Source organism: Lissotriton helveticus, chromosome 1_2 (genome assembly GCF_964261635.1).
Source record: "Lissotriton helveticus chromosome 1_2, aLisHel1.1, whole genome shotgun sequence".
Lineage (NCBI taxonomy): Eukaryota > Metazoa > Chordata > Amphibia > Caudata > Salamandridae > Lissotriton > Lissotriton helveticus.
In genome coordinates this window covers 426,674,801-426,694,123 of record NC_136058.1, presented here as the reverse complement: position 1 = coordinate 426,694,123, position 19,323 = coordinate 426,674,801, and the positions used below count along the sequence as shown (strand labels likewise).

General features: G+C 44.4%; 1 protein-coding gene across 1 annotated transcript; it reads left to right on the top strand.

Annotated features, from left to right (window-relative positions):
- Positions 1-2,429: 2,429 nt before the first annotated feature.
- LOC144807998 (uncharacterized) lies at positions 2,430-14,958 on the top strand. Its single transcript, XM_078673568.1, has 2 exons — positions 2,430-2,443; positions 10,661-14,958. The coding sequence occupies exon 2, from the start codon at positions 11,377-11,379 to the stop codon at positions 13,381-13,383; it is 2,007 nt and encodes a 668-aa protein (XP_078529694.1). The 5' UTR covers positions 2,430-2,443; positions 10,661-11,376; the 3' UTR covers positions 13,384-14,958.
- The last annotated feature ends 4,365 nt before the right edge of the window (positions 14,959-19,323 follow it).

Below are 19,323 nucleotides of genomic sequence, written 5' to 3'. Positions count from 1 at the left end.
TACATCCAAAAATTTGATAGATGATTGGCTACTGAACACACAGAATTGTATATCTACTGATCTGGGATTCAACCATTCAATAAACACATTTAAGATATCATCTTGTCCATCCCAAATGCAAAACATTTCATCAATAAACCGAAAACATTTGTGGATACGATGCACAAATGGATTGCTATCATAGGTAAATTTCTCCTAAAATTTGGCCATGAATAACACGGCCAGCTCTGGGGCAAAGGGACAGACCATCGCTGTCCCTTTGATTTCCTCTCCATGGGCAGCTCGCTGGTGTGACAGTGTCTCCGTGAAGACACAGTGAGATGTCTGCCCCAGAAGTCATGGCGGAAGGTCGAGTAGTCACAGTGGAAGAATCTCCTTCTTCGCTCTGAGGTGCTGGTGTTATCGCAGAAGTGCAACAACGGTAGAGTCAGCAGTGGTTGTCTGCATCTTCCCCTCCGGGGTCTCCAAATCAGCTTTTTTTATTTAGCAGTTGACACTGGCAAGTGAGACACAACCTCTACACAGACTTGCTCAGTCAGGGAGACTGGGGGACTCTGGGCACTTCACAGGACTTCTCGGCACTCTGCCACATTTCCTCTGTTCCTTCTGGGCCGTTTCTCACAACGGGCTCTGCTGCTGGTCCTCCTCAAAGGGTTGGCAGACTTCTTTCAGACAAAGCTCTCTCCTCTTCCCTCTCATCAGACAGGCAGCTCAAAGGGCCACTGCCCGGGTCAATAGTGTCATCCTGGAAGACTTGCAGAAACCGGGCAATGTGTCCTCGCCTACGGGGGGGGTCACTATCAGTGATATTCTTGAAACAGCGGCTCTTCGTGTCGGTCAGTAAAGCAACTTGAGTTACAACAAAGCCCATATGCTTGCCACCCACTTTTCTGTGGTATTGTCAGACCCTGAATGCTTATTCCCTGTCTGGGTTTACCGGTTTCCCTGGTTTCATTTCATCGTCTAATTTTTTCTGCAGCACAAACAAGGACTTTGTGCTGGGAGATTGCTGCTCACAGCAGGTAGTGACGATGCTGCCTCCATGCAGGAATACTTACAACATGAGCACAGTGAGTGTGAATCTTCTAAAAGGCGGTCCTGACTCAATCCCTCCACCCTTGTGTCCAAAGTTACACCCTTCTCGTCTGGATTGCTGACAATGTTGCCCATCTTGTGCCATGTTAGATGATGGTCAATCGAACATGGATGTAACTGGTAACAATATACTTACACATTTGAAACAATATAGAGCCCTGCTACCTTATATTATAAAGACATGTCTCGAAATTCAAACGGGGATGCCAATGCATGGTCTGGTCATGACACGTGAATGGAACTTTACCCAATGCCCTGTAAGCATCGCAGCTGCCCTCTGACAAGTAAACTGACCAGTTCAGCTGGTGACCTCTAAGAACATGGTACACTGCTACCACTACTCACTGTACATAGCCAGGGACACAGATCATAGTCTTTGCCCCATCAACAGAGTGGTTGTAGTGTCTGTCAACATCCCCAGAGCCAGGCTAAGGGTCTTCGGGTCAATTTTGGGCCTAGTCATGCAGTGCGCACAAAGTATCTTCTGCCTGCTGATGCCAAAATGAAATCAGGATACCAGAGTCACTTGCAGCTCCATTTCTCAAAGCAATGGTGCACGGGCTTTGGCCGAGGTGGGGGAAAGGGTGACCAAGCAGGGCTCAGCCAGTCTATATTGTTGTCTTCCCCTAAAACAATTGGCCTCTGATATTTACATTTATTTATGTTAGCCTTCATTTCTAAAGCCACAATATACTGCAGCAGAACTTTGAGCTGGACGAGGGTCCTACCAATCAGGGCGGAGTGGGAGGAATTGTAATATAATATACACATCTAAAATGAAGAGTAAATGCAAGTTAAACTATTCTGTATGAAGTGGTCAATTGCTTAGTGTTATAATTTCTGATGTCTTCGTCTCAAACTGGAGGGTCGCTAATTTGAATCCTGGTTGGTACACTAGGGAATAGTGACTTGTATATTTACAGTTCTAGGACATCCCTGCCTGTGAAAGACAGCACTTTGAATAGGAAAGCCAATAGTTTAAAGAAAGAATTAAACAAAATATAAAATACGCTACACAAATTATTGGATGGGCAGCAGAGAGTATAAGATCAGTCGCGCTTTATTTGCAAAAAGGTAGAACGTGTAAAGGCTTACTGTGCTATCAGATGTTACCTTTTTAGTATCTGCAATCATACTGTAGCTAGTGTTGACCTTTTTTTTAGGTTGCATGCAGCCTACATAGAGAAAATGGCCCTGCCGGGGCGGTCTCCTCTGCGCCTAACCAATCACAAAGCGTTGTGATTGGATTAGGGGAGAAGGAAGAAGGAGGCTGCCTAAAAGGGCGCCAGGACTCCGGAGCTAGCAGGGGCTGAGGCGGAGGCGCGTGATGTGGTCCTGGAGGAAGCAGGTACGTTTTTTTATTTTATATAGATAAGATACTGATAGATTACCCCCCCCGGCGTGAACTCACCCGCTTTGCCGGCCGCTTTGGTTTACATGACCACATGGGACCCGATTAAACGTTCCCACCATAAATGCTTCATCTTCCTAAAATTATGGAACCCTATCATTGAAAACAATTGGCTATATATCAACAGCAGGGGTCTTCTTTGATTGACAGTGCATGGTAGCACTGTTTGCATGAATTTGCGTATTAATATGCCAAGGTTCTTACGTATAGTGTCACCATCGTTTCTCAGGCTGACAAAACCAAAAGCGTTCTCTGTTAACAAGCAAGATGCTATCACGGTTTTCCAGCGTACCTTATCCTCCGAAGCATTTTGTAGAGAAGGCTTGTGCAGTGGCGTAACGAAAGTTGAAGGGGCAAGGTTCACAGAGGGGCACCCCTTTAGGTTTAATCCGGAGCTCTCCGGCGTGAGTACAGTACTGAGGGGGCTGCGGGTGATGTGGGTGCCTTTGTTACATCCCTGGGCTTGTGTCTTTGCTAACTATTCAGGAACTTTCATAACCGCATAGCCACGTAACAGTTGAGCTGAAAAAGACACTGGAATAAAAAGAAGATGGCGTTTTCCCAAGTGGAGTATTGGTTAATAAAGATAGTCTGTGAGACTCAAACACGGTGCACATAAAGCCGCCCACCCAGGGTAGACAATACGGTTGTATCAACGTCTAGTGCAGTTATCTGCATCAACAACGTTCTTTACTAAGCTCTCAACTGTGGATTACCGTTAGCATCCTAAATCCCGCAGTCTCTGCACTGTAAAACAGAGCAAAACAAATCAAACTTGAAGACAATATACATAGCATGTGCATATTTACTGATCTGTTGTGTCCTGTGAACACTATTCCAATCTGATGACAGGCTTTTCAGGAGTCATTGGAGGGTTGAGCGCTGAAGTGCCTGGCCTGGCCTGCAAGAACTCTCTGCCTGTTTTCTGCTTCCCGCCGAGCTGCTTGTGTTTCTGCTTGGAAATCGGCATCTCTCCCGACACAATATATTATCTGCCGTTTCAAAGATGCTGCCGTGTTTTATGTTGATAATATCTTAATAGCCTCCCCTGCTTGGGAAAACGATCTAAATGACCCGTCCTCCAGTCCACCCTGCCAGGGCCGTATCTGTGAACCACGGATTGTCTTCCCTGCAGTGTCGTCGACCAGATGCCAGACAAGCAGGAGGCATGTCACACTCTCACTGCCTGTTATGTGTGGCTCCGTCCTTAATCTTTACGATAGTGAACTTTATTATTCTTTTCCTGCTAACAAGCTGTGTGGCTAAACTCTCATTCACAGAGGCTGCAGAGGCACCAGAAGTCCTCTGCGGGGCTTCCCGAAGAGGGACACATAACCATGGGGTCAGGCCACTTTTATCTTGGCTGTTTTTAGGTGTAGTCGCAGCAGGGAATGTACGAAAGCAGTTTTTCACTCCCCATCTCGTGCAAAGTGCCAGTGGGTGGGTCAGTTCAAGACTTAGGGCCAGATGTAGGTAATCCAGATTTACCGATTCTAAAATACCGAATTTTACAGATTCGGTATTTTAGAATCGGTAAATGGGATGTAGGTATTCATTCGGTAAGTATTACCGGATCGGTAAGATTTGGTAAATATAATACCGATTCGGTAAAAGGGGGAACACATTGAAGGGTGGCAGGGTGTCACTTTGACACCCTGTTGCACCCCTAAATAGTGTATGGGTGCATATGTGGCACACCTACATGCCCTAAGGGCATGTATGTCTGCCACATGGCACTGTAATAATTTGAAAAAAATTGCTTCTTTTGGGGTTTTTGATATTTACCACCAACTTGTAGTTGGTGGTAAATAACAAATCCTAAAATGGGAAAAGTACTCATTTGAGTGCTCCCTACATTAAGGTCTCGGTAATTTACCGAATCGGTATTTAAGAATTCGGTAATTTACAGATTCCTTAAATTACCGATTCGGTAAATTATCGAATTCTTAAATTAGGCCCCTACATCTGAAAAGCCTAATGCCGGTCGGTAACGGCCGAAATTCTGTAATTTCGGCCATTACCGACCGGTATTAGGCTACCTACATCTGGCCCTTAGTTGTTTTTTTTAACCTAGCTACCTCATTACTCTTGGCATTTGCCCTTCTTTCAACAGACTACTATCGGAGCTGGCTGCGTGTTAAAGAATCACACCACAGGCTGCGTACGTACATAATAATCATAAGTGTTTGTTTTATTAAATCATTTTCATCTGCTATTGTGTTGTACAAACTGTGAAGAGTTAATTTTTTTAAATCGGGGCTGCATTGTGACAGGCGTTACCATACCAGAAACAACCTTTGTCTGCAATTGTTTAAGCAGTTCTTAGTTCATTAATTATTAACTTCTTTCGAGTGGTAGATGTATTCAACTGCCTCGCAATGACGTCGGGAATAACACCAATTCATCAGAAAAACTTTTCATTCATTGGCTAGGATTTTGTTTTCTCACACCGAGGCTCATCTAAAAGCTGAGTGAACGGGAACTAGCAGGCCTCGTTTTTTTAAAATCATGTTTTGAAAATATTTTCTTCTGTTCGATATGGCTCTGTCTTTGAATTTGCCCCCATGCTTGTCTATGCACGCTGGAAGCCATTGAGCATGGACTCTACGGGTATCACTTGTTGTGATGTAGTATGTGGGATCTGTCTCTGTGTAGCGTGTGGTAGTAGTGGAAGGCCTTATCTTAATTTAGGGTAGGTGTGGTCTGTCCGTGTTTTGGTGCAGGGCGTCAGTAGGAATGACGAATATGAGGTAGGAGTCCGAATAGTGGGATTACACTCTCAAATTTGCTTGAAAATGCACCATTTGCACCCTCCGTAGGTGGTTCAGTCTCGCTCGCTCGCCACAGTGAAGTACAACAATTGTTTTATGCCTCACCACTTTCAAATGTCACCAGCCGCCACTGAGAGAAATCCCAGGTACCTCTAGTTTTGAAAAGCTTCCTGCATGGGATGTTCAGATACAGTGGTTGAATTAAACCTTGGAGCAGCACTTGTAGTGTTGACTTCTGGAGTCTTGTAGTGTGTGCTGTATGCAGTAGGACTGTCTCAATGCTCTACGGAGCTCATAAAATCCAGACTCTCATTCATCTCAGAGCTCGAGCTCTGTGGCATGACCAGTAGAACTGCAATAAAGAAGATGACCTAGAACAGTTCTACCTCTCCCAACCTTTGAACTGATCATTGAGGAAAGAAGCCCTTGTCTGGAAAGCAGATCTACGCAAGGCACAGCTGACAGAAAGCCCCTGCCTGGAAGGAAGATATGCACAAGGCACAGCTGACAGAAGTCCAGCCTGGCAGGAAGATCTACACAAGGCACAGCTGGCAGAAGTCCACCCTGGAAGGAAGATCTGTACAAGGCACAGCTGACAGAAGTCCACCCTGGAAGGAAGATCTGTACAAGGCACAGCTGACAGAAGTCCACCCTGGAAGGAAGATCTGTACAAGGCACAGCTGACAGAAGTCCTGCCTGGAAGGAAGATCTGCACAAGGCACAGCTGACAGAAGTCCTGCCTGGAAGGAAGATCTGCACAAGGCACAGCTGGCAGAAGTCCACTCTGGAAGGAAGATATGCACAAGGCACAGCTGGCAGAAACCCACCCTGGAAGGAAGATCTGTACAAGGCACAGCTGACAGAAGTCCACCCTGGAAGGAAGATCTGTACAAGGCACAGCTGACATAAGTCCACCCTGGAAGGAAGATCCACACAAGGCACAGCTGACAGAAGTCCTGTCTGGAAGGAAGATCTGCACAAGGCACAGCTGGCAGAAGTCCACTCTGGAAGGAAGATATGCACAAGGCACAGCTGGCAGAAACCCACCCTGGAAGGAAGATCTGTACAAGGCACAGCTGACATAAGTCCACCCTGGAAGGAAGATCCACACAAGGCACAGCTGACAGAAGTCCTGTCTGGAAGGAAGATCTGCATAAGGCACAGCTGACAGAAGTCCTGCCTGGAAGGAAGATCTGCATAAGGCGCAGCTGACAGAAGTTCTGCCTGGAAGGAAGATCTGCACAAGGCGCAGCTGACAGAAGTTCTTCCTGGCGGTGACCTCAAAGCAGTGAGAGATCCACAAACCACTAGACCCTTCAAGCCCAGCTAGCCACACTGGACACAATGTACATCAAAGGCCTGATTTAGATTTCAGGGGATGGTTTATTCCATCACAAATGTGACAGGTATCCTGCCCGTCCCATTAAAAATGCATTACATCCTGTGGCAATCATAATAAAGCAGACAGGATATATGTCACGTTTTAATTAGGCCTTGGAATAGTTCACAGAGTTTTACTCTGCAGAACTCCACGAAACTTCACACTCTGCGGACTTCCACAAGTGGCAGAGTTTGTTAAATTGCGCTGTTCTCACTGATCTTTCGTGCCAGGAGTTTGTCCTGCATTGTAAAATCAGCATGAACGGCACTACGCGTCACACCAGAGGGCGCTGCTGCTTTCTGCCGCTCGAATTGACATTCTAATTGAGTGGCAGCTTCATCAACGAGAATGGCAGATTTCTACACTCAAGTGGTCGCGACCTCCCTAAATTAGAAGTCTCACCAGGAGGAGGTCTTGCGCATAATATATTCTCACAAGCGCTCGCCACCTTACCGTTGGTGAACCGCTTGTGAAAAAAACTCAGTTCTGCATCACTTTGTGGAGTTTTTTGGAACTCGGCACCTGTCGGCAAAACTTCGCAAGCTCCCCCGGCAGAGCGGAATTCTTCTACCACCCCTAGTTTTCAGGCAATAATCTGTTGGACAAACTCCTAACTAGGCCCTATGTCTGCAATAAGTGTTGTAGAAGAAGTGAGATCCATGGCCTTGTGACTATCAGGCCATTATCAGACTTCTGATGAACCCCACAGAGTGAGTGGGCAGCCACAGGGCAGTAGGGGGGCCGAAGGACAGGAAATGAGATAAACTAGAAGATGGCAAATATGGAAAGGTAGAAATGCTGCATCACCGGTGGATAACTGACACCTCCTTCCGATCTTCCAAAGGCCCATCCATTCACAAAGTGGCATCCAGGACCCCAAACGGACAACATCATGCCAGATGCCATGTAATGTTGGAAAAGGGGGAAAAAAGAGTAATATGCACACATCTGATGCGGGGATACGTAAGGTAAATTATTGGTTGTGATGGATTCTCTATAAGTGCTAAATGACTGATATTGTTGAATATTAAATTATATGAATCAACATTTGTTTGCCTTATCTGCGCTTATAATGTAAAGGACGGGCCTTACATTGAACCCCTCGCTCTGTTTTACACAAAAGCCCCGGAAGGAGCTGCATCTTACAGACTTTATCTACTTTAGGAAGAACTAAAGACTTGCTTTTTAAAGTTGTCTTCCAGGGCCAGAACCAGGCTCTGTAAGCGGCACTAGTTTCAGGGAGATAGACAGATGTTATGGCGATAGGAAACCCCCTCAACTCACAATAATGTTCCAATCTTCCAGGTTAGAAGAAACCAGAAATGCTTGAACCAAGGAGCTGTTGAAAGTGTCAAAGGTGACTTATGAACAGCGAGTAAAGACAGGAGTTGGTATTTGAGATGATCTTAAGTGAATAGGAAAGAATGAGAAAAAGTGTGTAAATGGAGTTACTTTTGTTGTATACTTCGTAAAAAGAGTTACTGGAAATTTTACAGCCCAGCCTGATCCATCTCTTTTTCTAAAATCTACTGTTGTTTAAATGAAATCTTGACCATATGCGTCTATCTTAAGCTATGCCTCTAGCACTTGGGTGCCCCGTGAGTTACTTTGCTCAGTTACTCTGTAAACATTGGTAAATCACCTCCTTTTCAGACATCATTAATAAGATGTCACGTGATCAAATGAAATTTTAGTTAAATATCTGTGTATGATGAAATATTCCTTGCTAAGTTTCAAAAGTGATAAAGAAGAAGGGGGAGATTTACTAAGATTTTGCACTGTGTTTACGTCACAAAAGAGGCACAAAATGGCGCAAAATCTTTTTTCCTAATTTACTTTCCAGCGCTAAACTTGTTTAGCGCTGGAAATAACGTTAAAGTAATGTGACATAGCATTGTTTGGCATTACTTTGTGCCATGGGGGTCTGCCAAGGTTGGTGCATGGGCGTTCCCGTGCAACCAGAAAACTAGGTGCAAGGAAGGAGAAATGCTTTCATTTCTTCTTCCTTTTCTGACTTTGCATGTGTGCTGCACTGTGCAACACGTATACAAAATGGTAAAAGCTTTCCCTCGTGTCGTGTAGTATTTTGTACAGGAAGGGTGTCCAACCTGTACAAAACCCATGCTGCACTCACAGACACACACACACTAGTGCTCTGGTGCTAAGGTGTGTGCATGGCGCAGGCCCTCTGTAATCAGTGCCGGTGCAAGGGAAAGTAAAGGAGAGAGCCATATCTCTGAAAATATGGTGCTCTCCTGTTCCCACTCGCGTAGCTAGGGGGGGTGAGGGGGGCGCTCCGCCCCAGGCGACACCATTTTTGAGGCGGCAGCCGTCCCGCGGCACTGGAGGCCCGTTGCGCTGAGGCGGCCTTTAAAATGTATTTGGGATTCTTGGGAACGATTCACTGGAACTAAAGAAGGAACACAGTGTCCCATAAATTATTAAGGCGGCCGCAACGGGCCTCCAGTGCCACGGCCGTGCTGGGGTAGAGTGCGTCTGAGGTCACGTGACGTCTGGAGGGAGAGAGAGGAAGTAGGCAAGCGGCAGCGGGGGAATCTGAGGCTATGTGCTGCACGAGACTCAAGTGAGTCTCTCTCTCAATGGCACAGCCTCCCGACACGATGCAATCATCCGGCGATTATCATGGCGCAAAACAGATACTGCAGGCAGCTGGCGGGCTAAGTTAACAGGGTGGCCAGCCAGGCCAGCCAGGCCAGCGTGGCGCCTGAGGGCCGCCCAGGACGAGGGGCCCACATCAGCAGGCGCAGCCTGGAAGAACTGGGCTGCAGCAGAGAGAGAGTCCTCCAAGAACTGTAAAAGTAAGTGAGTGATTTAGTCGACTAAGTCGGTGACAGTAACAGGTGGTGCAACTGACATCATGCATGCAAAAAAATATTGGTAGCAAGATAAAAAGTGGCATTAAATGTATGTGGAAAATAACCCTGTGGTAATGAGGTAGCGCTTATGCAGTAATTTCATTCTTTTCAGGACGATGACGTAAGCAGAGAAACAGAAGGGGGTTCCCCACAGGGATTTGGATGGTCGGCAGGTTAAGGGGTTAAACAGAGCAAAAGATCAGCAATAAGAACCCTGCCGAGTCACAATACGTGACGTAAGCAGCACTGAACGGCACTTACATTATCAACCTTCATTGTCTGACACACCAAGTTTATCCAGCAAGACAAAAGCGTGCACTTTCTTAAAGGATATGTTCAAGTGCCATCAGGTAATTTGGGTCATCTGAAGAACTATTACGTGCTTGAACTTGTTCCAAACACGGATATAGACAAACTAGAAAAGCAGATTGTTTTGTCGCATTTAATAGTTTACTCCAAAATATGACGTTTCCTGTATACTTTCCTCTTAATACATTAACAATCTATACAAACTAAAATTGGGAGTTGTCGATTAAATAAAATTAACAATGTAAGAATTTCAGTTGCGCTGTGCAATAGGGATTAAACACTTAGACATGTTTAATTAAAGTAATCAGAAGCGTAATAGTTGCAACACACTGACAATATTTGAAAAGACACATGTTAAAATTGGGGTGCAACAGAGTAGTGTGAGATTTTCGGTAAAAGCAAAACTGACCAGATTCCAGCTTTGGCTGCCAATATTTTTTCAAACTCAAAAACGGAGCCTGCTGATGAGAGACCAGAGAATTCATGAAATGCTTGTAGATCCAACTTCGTTTGCTATGTTTGCCATACATGTATGTGCATGTAACTTGCATGATCGAGGTAACTATTAGCAGCAATACTACGTGTCTCTCGGACATCTTTCAAGTGCTCACCGTCCTTCCCCCCCCCGGGCCCCGGGCGCCACAAGCTCTAGCTACGCCCCTGCCTGTTCCCTTCCTGTCGCGCCACGCAGCGTAGCCTCGCAGGGGGAGGGCTGCGCTGCATTGTGTGGAGTGTCGTTTACAAACAGTTAAACATTGTGAATTCTCATTCCATTATGTTTCAATTTAGTAATTTTAAATATCTTTACATCCAACAGAAAACAAGCCTTGAATGTGTGAAATGACCATCAATAATGAAGCGAATGCTGTAAATCTTCAATAATAGCAGAATAAATGAGCTACGGTACTCAGGAAGTCATCAGCGCAGTCGGCGACAGGGGAACCTGCACACAAACTGACAGATCCCGGATGAAGCATCAAGGGCAGTTCAGTGATTGTAAGAGTCTAAGCTGTGCACCTTCACGCCACAAGACGGAGAAATGACCGTTGGAAAATAAAGGCAACAACAATAACAAACCGCCTCCTGTATAAACAAGTGTCCAACACCAGCTTTGATCCTGGGATCGGTATGATGTGATTACCGCAGTGCTCTATTTAATAAAGTGATGACAAGCCATCATTCCGTGCTCTAGGAGAATTGTAAACTCTTTCTGGACAAACCACAGTAACCAGAGAAGAGCACAACAGAGCGGAGCCAGACAACTGTCGGGTAAAGGAAAGAGGAGTTCTTCTATCTACAATACAACAGACTGTCCCTATTTGCACCGGTCAGAAGGAAGATACATCTTTACCCTCAAGCGTGCATAGCCATAATCCAATCTAAAGGCACAATTACCTACAAAGACACCTTCTACGTATTAGGAGTGTGGCAAATATTTGGTGGCTATCGCATTTTATTGTTAAAACAGAACAAACATGGAAAATACAGCACACATTTAAAGTGTGTGAGAAAAACACAAGTGCTTTATAAGCCATGTCGGCCCATCAGGAAATGCAATCATGGGATTTAGACAAATATATACCCGACCCACAGACACTAACCAAGAAGGAAGAATCATACACATGCAGCGAGAGCTTTAGTTTGACATCACTACGCAAGCTTCATCAGCACACGTACACGGGACAAAAACCATTCAAGTGCAGTGAATGTGTCAAGAGGTTTAGTAGGTTATCAAACCTCCAAAGTCATCAGCGAACACACACAGGGGAAAAGCCATTCAAGTGCAATGAATGTGGGAAGACCTTTAGTCGATTATCAGTGCTACAAAGTCATCAGCGAACACACACAGGGGAAAAACCATTCAAGTGCAGTGAATGTGGGAAGAGCTTTAATTGGTTATCAAACCTTCAAAGTCATCAGCGAACACACACAGGGGAAAAACCATTCAAGTGCAGTGAATGTGGGAAGTGCTTTAGTAGGTTATCAGAACTACAAAGACACCAGCGAACACACACAGGGGAAAACCCATTCAAGTGCAGTGAATGTGGGAAGTGCTTTAGTCAGTTATCACACCTTCAAAGACATCAGCGAACACACACAGGGGAAAAACCATTCAAGTGCAGTGAATGTGGGAAGAGCTTTAGTTGGTTATCAAACCTTCAAAGACATCAGCGAACACACACAGGGGAAAAACCCTATCATTGTAGTGAATGTGACAGTAGTTTTCGCTGCTCTACAGCATTAAAGGATCATCAGCGAACACACACAGGACAAAAACCATTCAAGTGCAGTGAATGTGTCAAGAGCTTTAGTAGGTTATCAGAACTACAAAGACACCAGCGAACACACACAGGGGAAAAGCCATTCAAGTGCAGTGAATGTGCTAAGTGCTTTAATCAGTTATCAAGCCTTCAAACACATCAGCGAATACACCGAGGGGAAAAACCATTCAAGTGCAGTAAATGTGCAAAGTGCTTTAGTAAGTTATCAAACCTCCAAAGTCATCAGCAAACACACACAGGGGAAAAACCATTCAAGTGCAGTGAATGTGGGAAGAGCTTTAGTTGGTTATCAAACCTTCAAAGACATCAGCGAACACACACAGGGGAAAAACCCTATCATTGTAGTGAATGTGACAGTAGTTTTCGATTCTCTACAGCATTAAAGGATCATCAGCGAACTCACACAGGAGAAAAACCATTCAAGTGCAGTGAATGTGGGGAGAGCTTTAGTCAATTATCAGGACTACAAAGACATCAGCGAATACACACAGGGGAAAAACCCTATAATTGTACTGAATGTGACAGTAGTTTTCGCTTCTCTACAGCATTAAAGGATCATCAGCGAACTCACACAGGAGAAAAACCATTCAAGTGCAGTGAATGTGCAAAGTGCTTTAGTCAGTTATCACACCTTCAACGTCATAATCGAACACACACAGGGGAAAAACCATTCAAGTGCAGTGAATGTGCAAAGTGCTTTAGTCAGTTATCAAGCCTTCAACGTCATAATCGAACACACACAGGGGGAAAACCATTCAAGTGCAGTGAATGTCCAAAGTGCTTTAATCGGTTATCACATCTTCAAAGACATCAGCGAACACACACAGGGGAAAAACCATTCAAGTGCAGTGAATGTGCAAAGTGCTTTAGTTGGTTATCACACCTTCAAAGCCATCAGCGAACACACACAGGGAAAAAACCATTCAAGTGCAGTGAATGTGCAAAGTGCTTTAGTTGGTTATCATACCTTCAAAGCCATCAGCGAACACACACAGGGGAAAAACCATTCAAGTGCAGTGAATGTGCAAAGTGCTTTAGTCAGTTATCACACCTACAAAGACATCAGCGAACACACACAGGGGAAAAACTATATGATTGCTGTGAATGTTTGAAGAGATTTAGTCAGTTATCAACCCTACGAAAACATCAACAAACGCACACAGGGGAAAAGCCACTCGAGTGCAATGACTGTGGGAAGAGCTTTAGTCGACGATCAGAGCTACAAAGTCATCAGCGAACACACAGGGGGAAAACATAGAAGGGCACTGAAAGTGAGAAGGGCTTTAGTCAATTTTCGATCCCACACTGCCCTCAGTGAATACACTCCTTCATTTAACTCACATGGCAATAATCCTAGAGATGCAGAGATTCTGGAAAGAATTTAAGAACATCAAAAATAATATTGACCCATCTAAGGACATAGACAAGAGCAGAACAGTGCAGTTATTGTGAGAGGAATGAATTACGGAAAAAGATCAAATTCAAATTATGTATGACATTGAAATACCAATGATAGAAGACCTGAATAGCAGTAAAGAAGAAAACCAGATAACAGTATTTGCAGAATTATAAAAGTGTTTGTTTCCAGTGATTGTTCACTTCCGTACACATAGCAAAGTGACATGATGTACCAGGATACACAGTGGGAGACAAGCACAATGTGGATTAAAAGAAACATTGTTGATTTTTATTTGGTGAAGAAGAGATACAAAGAAAAAAATTCAATCGCACCTGACCACACTACCTGTAAAAGCAACACTGAACAATACTGGGACTAACAGCGGTATTTTCAGCTAACTTGTCGGATTAGTGATAAAACCTATAAACCCAACACACCCAGAGTGGACATGTTGTCAGGGCTCTGGAGATGGAAGCTTCATTGGTAAAATGCATGTATTACTATTAACAAATGCTACTGCAGTATATGTAATGAACTAAAGCGAAGCACAGGTGTTCAAGAAATAACCTATTTTGAGATATAAAAGAGCACATACCTTGTTTTTAAGTAACGTTTGGTGCATCTTTTACACACTGTTATCGGTCGTGCCTCGCGCCTTATTACTAAGTGCCTCTCCGACTTGGCGATGTGGTGAAATAGCGAAATCCCACATCAAAAGCATATATGTCTCAGGACAATCAGTTGCACTCCCAGCAACTCGTCTTCCACACTGATTGTTCCTTGTTCTCAAATGTTCTGAAGGATTTGTCATATGAATGCCAGAAGTGGCAGTGACATTCATGAAGCTAAAGCTAACAGGAGGGTGTGGGAGATAGAGAGGGGGAGAGATAAAGAGAGCGAGAGAGACAAAGAAAGGGGGAGAAAAAGAGAGAAATGGAAGGAGGGGGAACAGCACGTTATTTGTACTCACCTAAAAATAGAAGAAGCAGCCGAATACATGCCAAAGTGTGACATCACCAGAGAAACGGGCTGAACACCTGTGAATTTATATGTTTATTTTTAACACCTATAGACCCATGTCATGCCAATAAACAGGGCACAAGTAAGGAAAATAGTGAAGGAGCCCATTATCATATGCAAATCACAGAGACGTCACATGTAGTGACATCACAAGAAGTGATATCAGGCCCTTATAATAATGTTCACGTGAAAGGTTGACCGCCTGTTTTAAAAACAAAAGATAAGAAACATAAAATAATGTAAAAGTAAGTTTTTGGTTTCAGTTTTTATACATCATGTGTTTTTCCCACTTTTAGTTTGTAACTAAACTCGGAAATGACTGAAAGTGTAAATATTTTTAAACAGATATGTGGAACTTGGAAATTAAATTTTTAAACAGTTTTCAGTGAATAAATAAAATTTGCTTTTAATTTGCGCTTGTTTCCTGACGTTATTCCTTATCCAGCCCCTAAGCCCCAAAGTGTTTCACATTTACAATGTATTAAGCAATAGAAGGGCTAATTTTGTCAAGTTCTCTGTCTCTCTCTTGCGCCACTCACACAAACAAACACTCAGAGGCCTGTGTCTGCAGTGCAGGGGCACAAAGTAACAATTACCAGTTGCAGACTAAGGATCTAGGTGGAACTGAGTCCCGTTTCTAGATAATAGTGGGGGGACCCCTTAAACTGTGGCTACCCCCCGACTTGTGCCGTGCTGATAAAGCAATAGTGAAATTGAGTAATTTATGATGAATTGAAATGAGAGAAAGAGAAGAAGAGAGCGTGGTGCAGGATATATTAAAGAAAATGAAAAAAAGCGACACAAGACTTTACCCTGTTCGGTGTACTAGCACTTTACGTAAGCAAGTTGTGCTGTGCGTTGTGAACAGGCTGTCACCCCCTTTGTATGTAAATGAGCTTCTGTGACCAGACACCCCAGGCTCCCATCTCTTCTAGCGCGGATGATAATGTGAGCACTGTAAGGTAATCACAAACTAGGGCTTTATTGAGAAACAATCGGCTACCAGGTCCCACAGCTGTGGTTATGTAGTTCTTTATTCGTTTTTTTTAATTTACTTTAATTTGCAGCAATTCTCCAGGTTACTTTTTCTCAGTATTACGCTTCAGGTCGCTCATAGCTCTCCATCAGTTAAATGTGAGGTTTGATGTAGGATTTGTTGCAAGTGTTCCTAGACCATGTTCCAATCCCTTTGTCCTCGATTTGTCGGCATGGGTTTTGTCCACACACTGGTCTAGGATGGGCCTTCTCAAGGTAGAAGGCGCTGTAATAGGAATAATAAATCAGACATATATGAAATTGTATGTAAACAAATGTGTGCCTTTCAGTTATCAGGCACCCCCAGACCCACATCTACACATGGAATTGAGCACCAAACTAAAGTGACTCCTCCCTGTATAAATATGTGCCATCAGTAATCAGGCTGATCGTTCTACTGATGTTGACAGCAAATATAGTTTCTGGCATTGTGCACATTGGCCTAAATTTTAATTGTTGAAGTTTCACGCAGTTCCGCTGATGCGCACAGCTTATAAGGTTTGTGGATATTGTGCACTGTACGCAGATCACTGAAGATCACCCTTAAGTAGTAACTAGGTGAAAACATAGCTCGTACATCATGCAAGATGTCACTGCCCCTCCCTTCTTGTTGACATCTCCAGAAGTTCCTCCTCTCTCGTGGAAGAAGGTTTCCACACATTATGCTCGTGTCTGTGCCACTTAAGCGCAGGGAGGAAAGCCTCATTGCTAATGCATTGTTTGGGCTCTGAGGGATAAGAATTCTTTGAACACCTTCCTGAACTCTCTGATAGTGACTCCGACACTCTTAATGAATACGAGATCTGCTTCAAAAAGTTGGACTTGCACCACCTCCCCAAAGTGAGTACAGTCCTTGAACAATATCACTTCGGGAGAAGGATGCAAAGGCAGGATGAGTCGGTCGAACAGTACATAACTACCTTGCGCAAATTGGCTTCCACGTGCAATTTTGGTGCCGCTTTAGAGGATCGCTTAAGAGATTAGTTCATGTTAGGATGCACCCTCGACAAAACAAGACATGCCCTGTGGTAAAAAGACACACCATCTCTTCAAGAAGTGCTGACCATAGCCAAAAGTCATGGGCATTCAAAAGTGTGTGTTGATATTATACGCAAAGACAGTACAGGTGATAAAAAGGAGAACATTAATGTCAAGGTGGTGGTGGATAGATTTGTTAAACCCATATTGAGCACCACTTCAAAGTCCTTTAACACAAAGAATTTTCAGAGGAAGTGCTTCAGGTGTGGCAACTCTGGCCATATGGCCAGCTTTAATCCGTTGCGTGCGTCGGACGGCCCCCTAACGTCACAGTGGGCATGTGTGGAGGGGCTGTACGAACTGCACCCACTCATTAATATGCCCGCACAGCGGTGAAATTCGCGCCACAGGCAACGGGTTAAAGACTGCCCAGGTTGGAAGGCCATGTGCAAAACTTGTGAGAGAAAAGGTCACGTCTCAAAGAGCTGCAGAACGGGCCACGAGCATAAAAAAGTCAGGGAAGTTTATCTTTATGAAGAAGATTTAGAAGGAATCAATGTTCTCCCTGTCACAGGGAATGCTAGAGATGGCCCTCAGGAGCTAGTTTTGATCAGTGATGCTCTAGTGAGCATGCTCTTCGACTTTGGGGCCAAGATACCGCTAGTCCCCAAAACATTTTATGAGTGTAATCTGCTGGGCAAACTCACCCTGTTGAAGCCAGACATTAGACCAAAAGGTTAAGGTATGGTGACTATTGAGTTGCTGGGTTATTTCTGGGGCACGATTGACTTCAAAGGGAGAGTCATCCCTGGTAAAATCTATGTCTCGATGAAGCGGGACTCGCTCATAAGTTGCTTCCATCAATGTGATCTACATATCTGCCTTTATCCCAATGAGATCTGTCTGCCTAAAAAAATTACCACCAGTTAGGGTTGTTAGTAATGCTAATCGAGACTGGATCAAGGAATTCCTTGAGGTCTTTGCTGGTGAACTGTGTTTGTTTCAAAAACTATGTACATGGGATAAAGGTCAAATCTAACGCTGTTCCAAAAACAGCTAAGGTCAGAAATGCACCTCTGTAAGTAAGGGAGAGCATAAAAGTTGAATTAGGCAATCTCTTAGCCAAGTTTATCATTCAAGAAGTTGAAGCAACGTTGTGGGTCTCTCCTGTTGTTATGGCCCGCAAAGCCAATGGGGAGGCTAGGCTCTGTGTGAGCTTGAGGGAGCTCAACAAAGCAGTTATTGTTGATCATTATGCTTTCACCCACATAACTAAAATGCTGTGTTCTCTTGAGTGGGCAAGGCATTTTTTTTCTTGGACTTGACCTCCGCCTATCACCAGGCCGGCCTTCACTCCTCTTCAGAACATTCAGAGCATTTACTCCTCTTCCCAGGACCTTACCTCCTGGGTAACACCCTTTGGTACCCTTAGGTTTCTAAGAATGCCTACCGACTGATTTCTGCGGCCTCAGTTTTTCAGAGGGCGATGGAGGGCATTCTTGGAAGCCTTCAGGGTTTCAAGGTGTACCCAGATGATGTGCTCATCTTTGGTGTGGATCTTGAGGATCATAATGGGAGGCTGAGGTCAGTATTGAAGAAGTTAATTGATGCTGACCTCACCCTTATTGCTGACCAGTGCAAATTTGATGTCAAAGAATTAGAGTACCTTGGGCATTTTGTGTCCGCTGCAGGCATCAAACCTAAGCACCATTTGTAATTTGCACAACCCTTTGAACAAAGAAGAGTTTGTAAAGTTTCTCAGCATGGCTGAATTTTATCACAAGTTCGTTCCGAACTTTGCAGGGAAAACCTCTTGTTTGAGGTCTCTTCTCAAGAAGGGAGGCACACTTGTTTGGTCCAAGGGCTGTGAGGAAGAGTTTGAGTGCATTAAAGAAACATCTGAATGAAGCACCTTGTCTAGGAAGTTTTGACCCCACAAAGGAATCTTATCTCATCACTGATGCCAGCTCAAAGGGGTTAGGAGCAGTTATGTTGCAAAAGGTTGATGTGGAGGTTAAAATTATTATGTTCTTCTCTAGGCCCTTGAGGGGTGCTGAATGCAACTGTTCTGTTGTGGAGAAAGAAGCTCTGGGTGTTTCCTGGGCAGTGCGCAAGCTGAGAAAGGATTTGTGGGGGAAAAGGTTCAGAATTCGTACTGATCACAAACCTCTTACGGAGGTCTTCTCCAAGAAAGGCATTGACTCTGTCTCCCATGGGATACGGAAGTGGGTTGTGGCTCTACAGTTCTGGCACACTGTCTGTCAAGACTGGTGGTGTGGAGTATGAAATGACAGATGATGTTGAGAGGTTTGGAGGTGAATAATTGGAGGAAGGAATTAATTTGTGTGTGATTAGCGAAGGGTTGATTTCAGAGAGAGAGTGGAGGGAACATCACATGATCGGTTTAGACTTGCAGAAAGTCCTCACCATGGTCAAAGGTGGTTAGTGTGAGAAGAAGGACTGTGAGGAGGTCCTCGAAGGCTTTTGGCAAGTTAGGGAAGATCTGGCGGGGGAGGATGGTCTCCTCGTGTGTGGTAGTAAGTTGGTTGCACCCCTTGCTCTAAATTATAAGCTAGTAAAGAGTGCTCACACCTCGCATATAGGCATTGCCAAGACAAAGCAAATTATCAGGTAAGAATATTGGTGGTCTGCCATGGATGTACATGTAGAGAGGTTGGTGCGTGAATGTGCGTGTTATGACAGGATATTGAAGTGCAGGACTCAACCCATGGTTATTAGGGAACAGGCTACTGGTCCGTGGTGGAC